This window comes from Astatotilapia calliptera, chromosome 8 (assembly GCF_964374335.1).
Source record: "Astatotilapia calliptera chromosome 8, fAstCal68.1, whole genome shotgun sequence".
Lineage (NCBI taxonomy): Eukaryota > Metazoa > Chordata > Actinopteri > Cichliformes > Cichlidae > Astatotilapia > Astatotilapia calliptera.
In genome coordinates, this window is record NC_137429.1 from 3397196 (window position 1) to 3411152 (window position 13957).

The window sequence follows — 13957 nt, forward strand, 5'->3', positions numbered from 1 at the left end:
TGCCACTAGGTGTGAATGTGCGAGTGAATGTGAGTGTGAATGGTTGTCTGTCCCTGTGTGTTGGCCCTGCGACAGACTGGCGACCTGTCCAGGGTGTACCCTGCCTCTCGCCCTATGACAGCTGGGATAGGCTCCAGCGCCCCCCGCGACCCTGAAAAGGATAAGCGGAAGCGAATGGATGGATGGGTATATATTTGTTTTTTGTTAAGTTGCCTAATAATTGTGCACAGTAATAGTCACCTGCACACACAGATATCCCCCTAAAATAGCTAAAACTAAAAACTACTTCCACAAACATTCAGCTTTGATATTAATGAGTTTTTTGGGTTCATTGAGAACATGGTTGTTGTTCAATAATAAAATTATTCCTCAAAAATACAACTTGCCTAATAATTCTGCACTCCCTGTAATACACTTTCTTGATTCTGTGCCATACCTCTTCTGAAGTGAGCAAAGTGCCTTGATCCTTTGCAGAGTGTGTCAAGATGTTAAGGTAAGCACAGGAATGGGGTCGTGTGAAAAAAGCACCATCTTTCAAGGTTTTAAAAAGATCATCTGGTCCTGTTCTACAGTTAAATCTACGTGCACGCCACCATTTAATAGTTTGTGGAACCACTTTTGACAGCAATAACTTGAAGTAATGGTTTTCAGTTTGACTTTATCAGTTTCCCACATCATTGTAGAAGAACTTACACCATTGCTTTAGTACACTGAGATCTACAGGCATGCATAAGGTCCCACCATAATAAATCAGTTGGGTTGAGGTCTGGATTATGGCTGGGCAATTGCATGAGAGAACATCTCCACATGACTTCGTCCATCCAAACGACGTTGTTCAAGAAGTGTTGGTGAACCTAAGTTGTTCTTTTTAAGGAGAAGAGTCTTTCTCTTTGCAACCCTTCAAAGTTAAGCACACTTGTTCAGTCTTTTGAATACATTTTAACATGTGCTAACTGATGTAGACTCTGAGATGTAGCTCTCTTGGTTTTTTGCTGTTTTTCTGAGCATTACACATTCTGACTTTGGGGTGAATTTGCAGGGACATCCACTCCTGACAGGTCTGATAACTGTCTTGAATGTTTTTCTCATTGTAGAATGATCAACTTAAATTCATTTGGACATGACCCATGCTTCTCTACAGGGAGTGCAGAATTATTAGGCAAATGAGTATTTTGTCCACATCATCCTCTTCATGCATGTTGTCTTACTCCAAGCTGTATAGGCTCGAAAGCCTACTACCAATTAAGCATATTAGGTGATGTGCATCTCTGTAATGAGAAGGGGTGTGGTCTAATGACATCAACACCCTATATCAGGTGTGCATAATTATTAGGCAACGTCCTTTCCTTTGGCAAAATGGGTCAAAAGAAGGACTTGACAGGCTAAGAAAAGTCAAAAATAGTGAGATATCTTGCAGAGGGATGCAGCAGTCTCAAAATTGCAAAGCTTCTGAAGCGTGATCATCGAACAATCCATACATGTCTCGTAATGTTGTAGAACAAAAGTAACACATTGATGTTTATCAAAGGTTTCTATTTGTTAAAACAGAAAACCTCTGGCATTGTTATTGCAACAATTATTATTGCAATGTGATTTAATGGGAAAAAAAGATTGAGGTGATTTTTCTGGCCTTGGAGTGTCTCGGGATCCCTCAGGAAGGATGCATGAATACCTTGTTTAGCCATGCAGCCAGGCTACACTTAATGATTTGGAAAAACTTCAAAAACCTTCCACACGTCTATGACGAGGCTACGTCTGTCATCTCTGCAGGTTCTCAAACTTGAGCATTTCGTGATTTTCTTTCATAAGGGTTTCTTTCTTTAATCGTTTGCTCCAGCCCTGTTTTTAATTTCTGTTCAGCTCGGGGAGAAACATGGCATCCAGCTGCAGAAAAACAAAGAGTTAAATGTTTTCCCGTTCCCTGTTGTACCTGTTTTGTTTTCCCTCTGTAAAGTGTGAAATTCTCTAGTATCTGTTCTGCCTGTGAGCAGATGCAGGAAATGGAGACACCTCTTTGGGGGATATGATTCATCTGGTCAGCTGCATAGTGAGATCTAATTTTGCTTCCAAAGAAGGCCATAAACAAGGCAGAAATGTGTTGGAAATGCTAATAAATTATTCAAGATGTGACATAACAGCGACATATTGCTTACTAACCTGCAGTTTCACCTGTGTAAAACTAGACAGGTGGATCCCACCCCACAGTCTGCTGTAATTTTCTTTTTGTGACCGAGGAAGAGGACACAGTGTCCTTACCGTTGTGCTGCTACTGATACTTCAGTGAGCTTTCTTTGTCGTTGACTGCAGCCTGTCTGTCAACAACACTGAGCAGAGAAATAACAAAGCACCTATCTGTCAAGCCCACTGCTCTCAGTTTTGCCAAATAATGCCACCAATGCCAGCAGACCTCTACAGCATGCCAGTCACCCAGAAACCCGAGGCAGGGGCCTCTAAAGGCGGTGGCTTCCCACTAAACGCCACTATGACAAGGCATTTATAAAGAATCGAAAGCTGATTAAAGTCCATTTATTTACAGGATGATGGCAGAGTTTTGTCTGCAATAGTGACGGCATTTGGCATCGCACCAAATGAGGGTCAACTACAGCTGGCGGGGCTTCAAAGCAAAGCTGCAGTGAGGCGTTTAGAGTTGGATCGCCAGCTCCTCGGAAAATTCCACTGGGTCTCTGCAGGCCTGCGCGTTTAGGATTCGCCGTTATCACCTGCGTTATTGTTAATATTCCAGTAACTGCAAATGTTTCTGTAACACACAATTACTTCCAGTCAGATATTTGTGGTTTTGCATTAGTTCTTTTTAAAAGGAAATCAAACACTATATGTTTGCTGATTGTAAAAGCACTTAGGTGGTCTATACATCCATACATGCTCAGGCAGCCTCTAAATTTCATGTTTAAATGTTATAAAATACTGAAAAGTAACCTGAGCACCAGGTTACTGCAGTAATAGAACGGTGGTTAGCAAGAAGGTCCTGAGTTCAATTCCACCATCACGCCGGGGTCTTTCTGTCTGGAGGTTCCACGTTCTCCCCGTGTCTGCGTGGGTTCTCCCCGGGTACTCTGGCTTCCTCCCACAGTCCAAAGATGTGCAGTTAGTGGGGATAGGTTAATTGGAAACACTAAATTGCCCATAGGTGTGAATGTGAGCTCGAATGTTTGTCTCTGTATATGTGTTAGCCCTGCGACAGACTGGCAACCTGTCCAGGGTGTACCCTGCTTCTTGCCCTAAGACAGCTGGGATAGGTGGATGGATGGATTGAAAAAACCCAACAGATACCACTGGGATCAAAATGAGGTTTCAGAAAAGGGTAATTAATCTCAGATAAGTTATTTTCTCTACAGTTTGTTTCACTGAGTTTGTACTTTTGGAGTAAATAGTTGCATTTATTTATTAATATGACACATTTATAGAGAGGTGTACGGAAGAGGATTAGGGCCACTGGAAAAAAAAAAAAATTCTGACTTTAATCTCAGAATTCTGACTTTTTTCTCAGAATTCTGACTTTTTTCTCAGAATTCTTTCCAGTGGCCCTAATCCTCTTCCGTAGAGGTGTTAAAGTCTTAATGTACAAAAGTATATACTAATATCTGAAAAATCCAGAAGAGGTGGTGACCACACTGAGCAGGGAAAAAATTTAAGTTTTCACAGAAGTCCTGTGAAAAACTAGCTACATGCTGTGACTCAATAACTTGTAGAACAACCATCATTCATTGTGGAGGAATTCTGACTCACTCTAATCTACAACTTTTCTGCAGTTTTGAGTTGGCTTTTGCGCAGCTCTCTTAAGGCCTGGCTACAGCGTTTCAGTAAGTTTGAGGTCTGCGCTCAACCAAAGCAGCTTGCTGCTGTGCTTGAGATTGGGCCAGGCTGTAGCCCATGGTTGACTCAGGCTACGTCCACACTAATACGTTTTCGTTTGAAAAACGTTTTCTCTCTGTTTGGCCTCCCGTCCAAACTGAGACGGCGTTTTCACTCATGGAAAACGAGGCGTTTTGAAAACGCTGTCGAAAACGCATACATTTGAAAACGGTGCTTTTGCGTTGCAGTGTGGACATTCAAAAACGGAGACTTTCTAAAACGATGATACATGTTAGTCATATGATGCAGTCATGTGACCAATTAAACTAAGATAGCAGAGGGCATTATACAGCAGCTGTTTTGTTTGCAGTCAGTTTTGACAGCCCTACTAAAGATTAATATCAGTCTGTACATACTCCAGGTAGCTTTTCTTCAAAGTTTTTAAGTCTCACTCGCTTTTGCAACTTTGGATTTTTGTGTTACTTGCAGCAACAACTCCACCTCATTGTTAGTCCGTTTAAAAAAACTCGGTGCTTTTCCTCGACCTTTTGCCGCGACGTTTCAAAGAGCCGGAAAGTAAATAAACGGCAGACAGAAACGAGGCAGGCCGAATCTTCTTGCGTTTCACGCATGCGCAGTACTGGAACGTAAGCGTTTTGGGCCGTTTCAATGTGGACGCACAACTCTGAAAACGATGGTGTGGATTCGTTTTCAAATCTATCCGGGCCAGTGTGGACGTAGTCTCAGTGAGTGCAAGGTGCTCAAATCATCACCCCTCCACCACCATGCCTGACACTTTACATGAGGTGTTTGTGCTGATATGCTGTCTTTTAGTGTTCACCCAAAAACATGAATGACAGCCAAACGACTGGTGACCTGTCCAGGGCGTACTTCGCTTTTCGCCCCACCCGCCAGCCTCTGTGTCCCTGAATTGGATAGATGCTATTTCACCTGGGATGAGTTTCAGAGCCTTTCTGATAATAGATGGGCAGATTGGCACTTGTTTGATGAGGCAACTATTGGCCTGCACTACAGCTCTATGCAGATTTAGGATTTTAATCACAGACTTTTTATTTATTCTATGTGTCTCTCTGTCAAATCAGTGTGCAGAGCTTGTTCACAAACACTACCACTTATTTTTACCACTTCCTACATGCTTTAATTAGCTCACCAGCTACTCCCTGGTGCCGTTTGCCGCTGCCCAAAAACAACAAAATTGTAGCCCAGCAGTTAAACAATGGGCTTCACTTCACTGTAAAGCTGAATGGAGCCTCAGATTCAGCTGAATGTTTGATTTAACGCTGCCATTCGATTCCTCCTCCAGCAGCTTTTTCCTAACATGCTCTGTGTCAGTGAGTACTGGCCAAGTATGAGCACGGCTTTACACCCTTCAGTTGATTGTATCCGTTCTCCCATTATTACAGCTCTTCAGCTCTCACTTCCATTGTTTTGGAAAGTATTACGTACACGGGAGGAAAACCATTTTTCAAGCTGACTGCACGAAGCAGGCACTGATAATGTCGTCACGAGCAACACTGTGATTCTGCAACAGGAAGCCAGAATTTCCACTCGGTCCAAATGGGTCATAACTCAAACACTCCACTAGCAAGGTCAAGAAGTCTTAATTGACCTAAGACCTCGGTCGTTCCCGCCCTGGAGCATCTGAGCTGCTCCAAGCCCTCCACCTTAAGCGATGGAGGTTTTGTGTCTTACCAGGCGGGGGTCCGTGTGAAGCAGGAAGACTCTGGTTGGGCTTAAGACAAAACACAGCGAGGATCACAGGTCTGGGCAACAGCTGGGGCTGTTTGAACGTCAGGTTCCCAGAAGCTTCGATAAAAGCCAGGGGTTCCGGTTATAGTTCAGGAGCACAGATTGTGTTTGTGTTGCAGGTCCAAGCTTTTTACTCCTGCATTGTTGTTTCCAGATTACGGTCGTAGCTCTGAAAGTTTGAACAGGGCTCAACGAGCTGCTGAGCGTGATGTATAAAACACAAATAAATAGTGATAAAAAGTAAACTGTTTGGATATTTGATATCTCAGGCGTTTACACAGGAATAATAGAGTTTGGCCTAACATTTACCTTTGGATGTTTACTCCACTGATACACAGTGTTATTGTTTTCATAAACAGGGCGCAAGTAGAGCCGCACAATAGAAACACAGAAGTGAGAGCACCTACAGCAGTAAGAGCTTCCACACAGCGCTCAACAATGTGCCACTATTCTTCCTTTCAGGCAGGAAGTAAGCCTCAATGTGGCTTTCCTGGTCACAACTTTAAATTAATAATCCAATAAATAAATGCAATATGAAATGGTGTGACCGGAAAGTAACTCCTTACTTTCCCACCAGTGTCGCCCTTCAGGGGTAAACTGGTGCCAAGTTCTGTGTTCAGAGAAACCCAAAACAAAATACATAAAGAAGGAGGATTTCTGGACTTGTATACACTTTTTATTTTAATCTTTTCCTCTTTGTGTTGTCTGCTGTGGATCAAAGCATGAAATTCCATTTAAAATTATGTCTCGTGAAGGAAATATGAAACACAGATCCTGATTTTAATAAGCAACTGAAAGAACTCTGTCTCATTTTCTCTGTCTGCCCCTCTCGATGTGATTGAGATGAATCAGATAGCGTAGCTGCATTATGTAAGATGAATGGAGCACACAGTAACACACATACACTGCAGCATCACGTTCAAAGCCGACTATAGTACTGACTCCGCGAGTTGACATTCGTGTCAGTCTTCCTTAGCAGTAAAGGAATTTTCCATTGACTTGGGGTGAGTTCCAGATTTTTTTTCCATGTCTGCGCTGTTAAATAAAACCAGCAAAGGTTGAAGAAGCTGAGGCAAAGCATGGGAATAATGTTTCCTCTTTATTTGCAATGAAATGCTTCTCATCAGCTCTGAACACAAATGTGAAATGTGCAGTGTTTCAGATTCTTATCCATCATGTGACAACATCAGGGAGACATCTGACATCGGACAACAAATGGTAAGGTGCCCACATCTTCGGCTTGTATTCATACATGTATGGTTTCCTACTCTTACTGAGACCTCAAAGCGCTTTTAAAACGATAAAACACAAACTCGATTATATCTCATGTAAACTCGCACAGCAAATAAAGCTTTAGGGGCCGATTTCAAAAGAGTCGAGGATCAAACCTTCTTAGCAGACAGCAGCTCGACATACTGAGCCACACCTGCTCACAACAGAGGCGGCCATGCCCAATCCAGAATGAATGGCGTTTTGGTGCGGGACATTCAGACCCTCTTTAATCGCAGTAAGAGATTTGGTCCACATCACTGGCAGGATGTCCAGCTTGTGGTTGGACTCTGTCAGGCTGCCCTTTGTCACCGATTCTGTTCATAGCGTTTGTGGTCAGAATTTCTTGGCACAGCCGGGAGGGGGTGGGGGTCACTGGTTTAGTGGGTACTTTCAGTCCACTTAGACTGCTTCCCACTGTGTGACCGACCTGGATAAGTGGCAGAAAATGGATGGATGAACATTTAGTGTAAATATGATTGTTCTTTGGCACCTTTTACAAAAGAGATACAATATTTTGGGGCTTTTTTGGATCCATCTATACAAATTTAAGCCGTTAAATGATGTTGGTAAATGAGCAAAGTGAAAATGTAAAAATGTAAACGGAAAAGTGTCTGAAATTTTGAATAGTTTGACCGAGAGGCAAACTTGTTAAAGACTTTATTCCGTGATTCTGAGCTGAATTCATGATGACTCATAATGAATAAAAGAAAGAAGAGAGAGCTAGAGAACAGATGTTACACAAAGGACAAAGACAGATGAGAGAAAGTGATGGAAGGCAGGATGAGAGATGGATGAGTCCCAAGTATGCAGAAGCAAGAGAGGAAAAAGAAGGTGTTAATCCCTCTTGGGCTGGTGGGAAGCAGGACGAGGTGGCTGGTTAGTGTCACAGCCACGACTGCCAGCACGATCCCTGAGAGTCACACATTTGTTAAGCTTTGGGTTGTGCTACTTTATGAATTGCACCTTTAATCTTAAAAATCATTTAAGAGGAAAGAAACTAAATTTGATGAATCCATGAATAAGAGACTGTGGATCTGGGTTTAATTATGCTGATAATGATCCATTTTCCCTTCTTGTTTCCTTAAGTTAGTCTGTAAGTCTCATTTGTAGAATGTAAATAGATGAATAGATAAATGCATAATATTTAAAAAATGACTTACTAACTAAAAAAGCAGGTTGATGTGAAAGCTAATTGCACTGACTGCCTGCAGCCACTAACCCTGCCATGCATTATTATAGAAGACATGAAGACATTATTACACAGGGGCACAAAAATTTCTGAATGAAATGTTGATCTACTCTATCAGTTCTTTACGAGCATTCATTCCAGTAGACAATAGCCATTTTATGATCTTCAGCTGAACCAGTGACGGAAGTCTGTTAGGGGTAGTTGAGTAATGCTAACATGGTGCCAACCAGGCTATCGACGCACTTTGAAACCAAACATCCTGCCTGAGATAAACCAAAGTCCTTCTTGAAGCCATTCTCACCGCTTAAAAAGCCTCGGGGCACTTTTTAGGCTTTTTAGTTGGGCGTTTATGTCTTTTATTACCAAAATGAATAAAAAGTGTCAAAAGATGCTGAGAAATTTTACAGACTTTTGCTCAAAATAAGATTTTTCATCATTTCCTCCGGAAATTAAACTTCTACAGTACCGCAAGAATTGATGCTTCTGAATTCACTCACATTGTGTTTGCATTTGCAACAATTAATGCAAAATAGTCTTTGCCCCTTTAGAAGATATTTAAACCAGCAACACGAGTTGATTCCGATTGACTTTTTATTGTAAAAGAACAATATAATACCATGTACAATATAATAATAATAATAATACAAAATCTGTACATTCTGTGGTTTTGCAGTACATTTGGAAGACTGATACAAAACAACTGCAACAGGGAGGGAGGTATTTACACGTGTAGGATCTGCCTATTGAGCCCAGCGGCTTTCTGTCACAAAAGATACAGGATATAAACGTGTATTGATGCAAACTCTTGTGCAGTTACAGTACTTTTGTTTCTTTGAAATCTTACATTCTCAAGTAAAACAAAAGCGTTACAACAGAGAATGAAAACTCCAGTGGTGTTGAGGCCGATTTCTAGTTCAGCACAAAGGGAAACCGGCTGTACGTAGAGACTTGATATTTATTTATTTAAAAATTTCTTTTAGTGTATTTGATTTTTTGACACCAATACACTGACTCGTATTTTCAAACCTTAAAAATAAAGGTTTGCCTTGAAATGAACTCTTGTGTTTAAGATGAAAAATCTGGCCCATCAAAAGAACTCGTCAGTGTTGCTTTTTTACCACTACATGACCACCTTCTTCATTACACGGGTCCAGATTACGGCTTGATGAAATGGCTCCAGATACAGATAATCGACATTTTAAAAAAGAAAGAAAAGAAAAGAAACTGTACACGTTTTTGAAAAACAAACCTTACATTAAACGGCCTAAACTTTCTACGTTTTCTGTACCAAATCTAATTGTTTTTTTTTTCAGAAACATAACTATAATAATAAAAATAATAATAATATTAATAATACTCTTTGGCATTGTCATAGTCATTATCAAAAAAAAAAGAAGCAACATCATAGCAGCACTTTTAAGAACATTCAGATTCTCATATTACCCCAGTCTCAGTTTAAATTAATGATTTCTGTCAGTTTGATGTCGTTAATACTACCCTGCTCGGCTCTCTTGACGCAAGCAGGCATGTTTCTATCAGTCTGACCAGCTCAAACATTTTCTGCAAAAGCACAAAGCTGAGAGAATCAGTGCTATCGAGTCAAAGGAAAGTTCTCTACAGGTTATTGCAGGCGAAAACTGCATTCAGTGACATCTGCTATGAGGCCAGCTCATGAACAAACAACGTGTACCTTCTTTGTTCCAGACATCCGATTTCTTAACTCTTTGGTTCTGTGACAGTGTCAAAATGAAAGTGTTTTAAAGGGTTTTTTGTGTAACTTCCACTTTTTCTAGCAGCACTAGAGAACTTAAAAAAACAAAAAAACAAAACACCTTTCTGAAAGAGCGTCATTCTCGCTGGACAGAGCAACTGAGACATGCCTGCAGTTTTCAAGTCATTGCAATAGCCTCCGTCCTCTCTGCAGTCACCGGACACTGAGCACACATTCATGGGGACTTGATGGAGAATTCATTCTGCGATATGCAAGTGGTTCATAGTGCTGTGTTTTGTCATGCTGTATGCAAAGTTCAAGCAGACTCATCAGGACAAAGTCTTACACCTCACTGCCACTTTCCACAGCAGTACCGTTTGGGTTGGCCTCTAACTCTAACCCAGCTTGGCTCGTAGTGCCTTTTCAGAGCAGAGATGCGACTCTCGGAAAATCTCTCACGAGATGTCTTAACAGTCATATTTCGGACTCTCGTCTCAGAGGCCGGGGCTCTAGAGGCACCATGGCTTGGTTATGTTCGCTCTCTGAGATGTTGTCTGTCTGAGTGCCATCAGGGCCGACGCTGCCCCCGTTCCCCTCGTCTGTGTCCTCTTTGTTGTCCAGAGCCATCTCGTTTTCGTAGCAGAAGGAGTTGGAGTTTGAGAGAATGAATTTTTTCTCTGCCAGGTCTCTGGCGCAGCACAGAGGGGTGCTCGACACCTCGTATGTCTTATGGAAGCGGGAGTAGTCCACCTTGTAATAGTTCTTTTCCTCGAAGAGCACGGGCTCAAAGCGATGGCCCCAGAGGATCTCACTGGCGACATAGGAGCTTCGGCACTGTGTGGTCATCGCCGTCGCCTCGACCATGCCCTCCAAGATGACTACGATTTCAAACTCCGAGTTCTCCAGGTCCTGTTTGCTCATGTCATAGAAAGGGCTGTCCTCATCGATCTCGTGTACAATGGTGATCGGGGAGACCAGGAAGATGCGGTCGACTCCGCTGTCAAAGCCCACATCTATGTCCATCTGGTCGAGGGGGATGTACTCTCCCTCCGCTGTTGTTCGGGATTTGAGAAGCTGGGCTCTCACATGTGCCTCGACCAGGTGGCTCTTCCTTAAGTTGCCCACACGCCACATCAGACAGAGCTTGTTGTCCCTCATGGCCACTGTAGCGTTATGGCTGAAAACCAGTGTTTCATTCCTCTTCTTGGGCTTTGCCATTTTTGCCATGACTGCACCAATGATGAAGGCGTCAATGATGCAGCCCACAATGCTCTGGAACACCACCATAAAGACAGCCACTGGGCACTCCTCCGTTACGTATCTGAAGCCATAACCGATCGTCGTTTGAGTCTCAATGGAGAACAGGAAGGCACCAGTGAAGCTACTAACATTGGAGACACATGGATGGTCATTATTTTCTAAGTCCCCGTGAAAGATGGCCACCAGCCAGAAGACGCAGCCAAAAAACAGCCAGGACAGGAGGAAGGCCAGGCAGAAGATGATGAACATCCACCTCCAGCGGATGTCCACACATGTGGTAAAGATGTCAGCCAAGTACCGCTGACCCTTCTCGCTCACGTTGATGAACTGCACGTTGCAGTGACCGTCCTTCTTTACAAATCTGCTCTGCGGCTGGTGCCTCGTGTGCACCTTGCCCTTGCTGTTGCCGTTGGGTACTGCCATTGTGGCAAGCTTCATGCCGTCCTCCTCTGATGACACAATGCTGTAGCGGCTGGCTCGCACGCTTCCCATCACCTCAGTCTGGGAGGGCTGTGCTGCTTCTGCTTTGGAAAACAGTCTAAGTTTCTGGAAAAAGCGTTGGAGAAACAGTTTTGAAACACTTCTGGGACCAACTCAGAGAGGAAATGGTTACAAAATGAGGCGGGCTGAAGGGATCCCTCTTCAGCCTCACTGGCCTCTGGATGCAGTGCAACAAAAGGAGGGTGAAGTGGTCACTCCTCTTTCATTGGGCGACTGGGCCTCATCAATGTCAAGTGCTACAAGGAAACAGAGACAGAAGGTGTCAATTAGGAAAACTAGCATCCAGATACATAAAGGTAAGTGAGCCTGCTGAACATGAAATCCCAATAGCTTGTCAGACGTGCATGCAGCCTGAGAAAAACCATCAAGAACTTAATACACGGGGCCAGAAAAGCTCACCTCTGTGCCAACAATATTTCATCCTGTTATGACAAACAACAACAGTGATATTTAACCCTCATCTAACATTTCAGCTTCCACTGAGAGAGGCCACACAGTAATTGCACTCAGGTCCCGTTATTGGCCATTTACAAAGTGGACTTATTTTTCTTGGCTGTGCCATGCTGACCTGGTCATTTCTTGCCAGACTGCGGGCTGCTGTGTTTCTATGGGATCTCGTGCTGCTGGTCTTGCACTGCTGATGGATTATGTAAACTATTTACACTGAGAAAGCCCAGATATGCAAACTATTTTCCTTCCTCTCATCCCTCAAACAATATTCAGCAAAATTTGAGCATGCACAACAACCTGCGACTGAAAATCCCCCCTCCCAAAAAAATAAAAAATAAAAAATCAGACGTAGATGCATCTAGGTGCTCAGTGAGGTGAAAATCACCCGAGCTGTTTAGCTAACGCAACTTAAAGTTCATTTTATTATGTACTACTACCATTATTATGACATCATCTAGCTAGTAAGAAAGATTTTAAGGTTTCAAGGAGACACTAAATGTGTGAAAACATTCAACTTGATTCAGCTTTCACCAGGTCAGTTTCAGGGTGGAAATTTGTCATTTTTCGATAGGTTTTGAGGAAAAAACGTGTGCATAAGAGACATGCAGCTTGTTGACGTTCAGAAAGCCCTCAGGGGTTTCTCCTCTCTGCTGCGATAACAGCTGCCCCACGAGGATTTTCTCAGCACAACTAAAACACCTCTCATTAATTTTCCTAGCAACAGGGTCTATATCGACCTAGCACTGCCTCCAGTGCCCTGTTATGTTTTTTCTGCGTTTGTTAGGATCGATTTCTCCTTGTGGCATGAGGCTTTAAGATGGGAAAGAAGTTGGCAGCAGAGAGCAGAAAGTTCCTCCGGGCCTGGAGGGTATCACATGCACCCTTAAAGCACAGAATATGTTGCCACAGCTGAGTCATACTGAAGTTTCACACCTGCAGGATGTTTAACTGGCTGATGCAATTTGGGCTTTTACTTACTTTGATTTAACTTCAAAAAAACGAGAGAAGGCACAGTTGAGTAAAGTTCAGCCCATCAGTACATTATTTAATGTGCATGCTGATTGCAGTGTAAGCTGCACTGTTGACCAGTGTGTATTTTTTCTTCACACGGTGGCTTAAGTGCGCAGTACAGAAAAACTGCACGAATACAGCGTGTTTTCCTTTTCTCATTCAAAACAACCGAATATTTAACAATTTTTAACTATTTTAGAAAAAAAAACAGTTGTACAACATTTCCTGAATAAGTAAACTCAAAATCAAAACTGTTGTTTTATTATTATTATTGCTGTATACACTTTTTTTTTAGCCTTTTAAACGTCGCTAAAAGAGTATCTAATCGTAAAGAGGCGGGCAGAGCTGCTCTCAGGCTGCACCAGATGCCAGCGACAAATGTTAACAGGTGCGAGGGGAAAAAAGGAGCTGCCTTCTGATGCAATCACCCGCACAGAGACGGACAGACCCTCAGACTGACAAAGACCCGCAGGTTTCGCTTCAACCGCAGCGTCACACTCGGGACCTCAGTGTGAAGCTTGAAGCGGTTATGACATGATAAAGTCAAACTTTTGGCGGGCCATCTGACTTCTGTGACAACAGAGAAGCCAGGGAGCTTGCGTGTGGAGAATCAAACCATCACACACACGCTCCTCAGACATGCGTAAAGCACCTAATAAAGCATAACATCTTACATTAAAGCGCAAGAGCAGTAGATCTGTACAAGGAACGACTTAAAAGAAAATATCGTCTCATCTACCTGTTGCTCATTTGTAGACCGGTTGGAATCACCTCGGTGAAATAGTAATCCAGACTTCCTCTTGGGTTTTTGGGGGGGCTTTTGCGGATTCTTTTACAACCAGCGTCGTCTCCGTGCGTCTGCTTATTTTCAGTTTTGTATTATTATTATTTTGGAATCAACAGGATAAAACCACAAACCTTCTCTCATCTCTCTGGAAGACCGGTCTCTACTATGTGCTTCGCACTGAGTTCCCCCAAAG

The 13957-nt window shown here is 42.8% G+C and overlaps 1 protein-coding gene across 1 annotated transcript; it reads right to left on the reverse strand.

The window, feature by feature from the left end:
- Positions 1 to 10014: 10014 nt before the first annotated feature.
- kcnj2a (potassium inwardly rectifying channel subfamily J member 2a) lies at positions 10015 to 13936 on the reverse strand. Its single transcript, XM_026177911.2, has 2 exons — positions 13717 to 13936; positions 10015 to 11752 (listed from the first exon to the last, which is right to left on the reverse strand). Exon 2 carries the CDS (start codon positions 11505 to 11507, stop codon positions 10230 to 10232), a length of 1278 nt encoding a protein of 425 aa, XP_026033696.1. The 5' UTR covers positions 11508 to 11752; positions 13717 to 13936; the 3' UTR covers positions 10015 to 10229.
- Between the last annotated feature and the right edge of the window lie 21 nt (positions 13937 to 13957).

Excerpts from the sequence above, each read along its gene's own strand:
- kcnj2a (XM_026177911.2), bottom strand. The coding sequence starts at position 11,507 with ATGGGAAGCGTGCGAGCCAGCCGCTACAGCATTGTGTCATCAGAGGAG.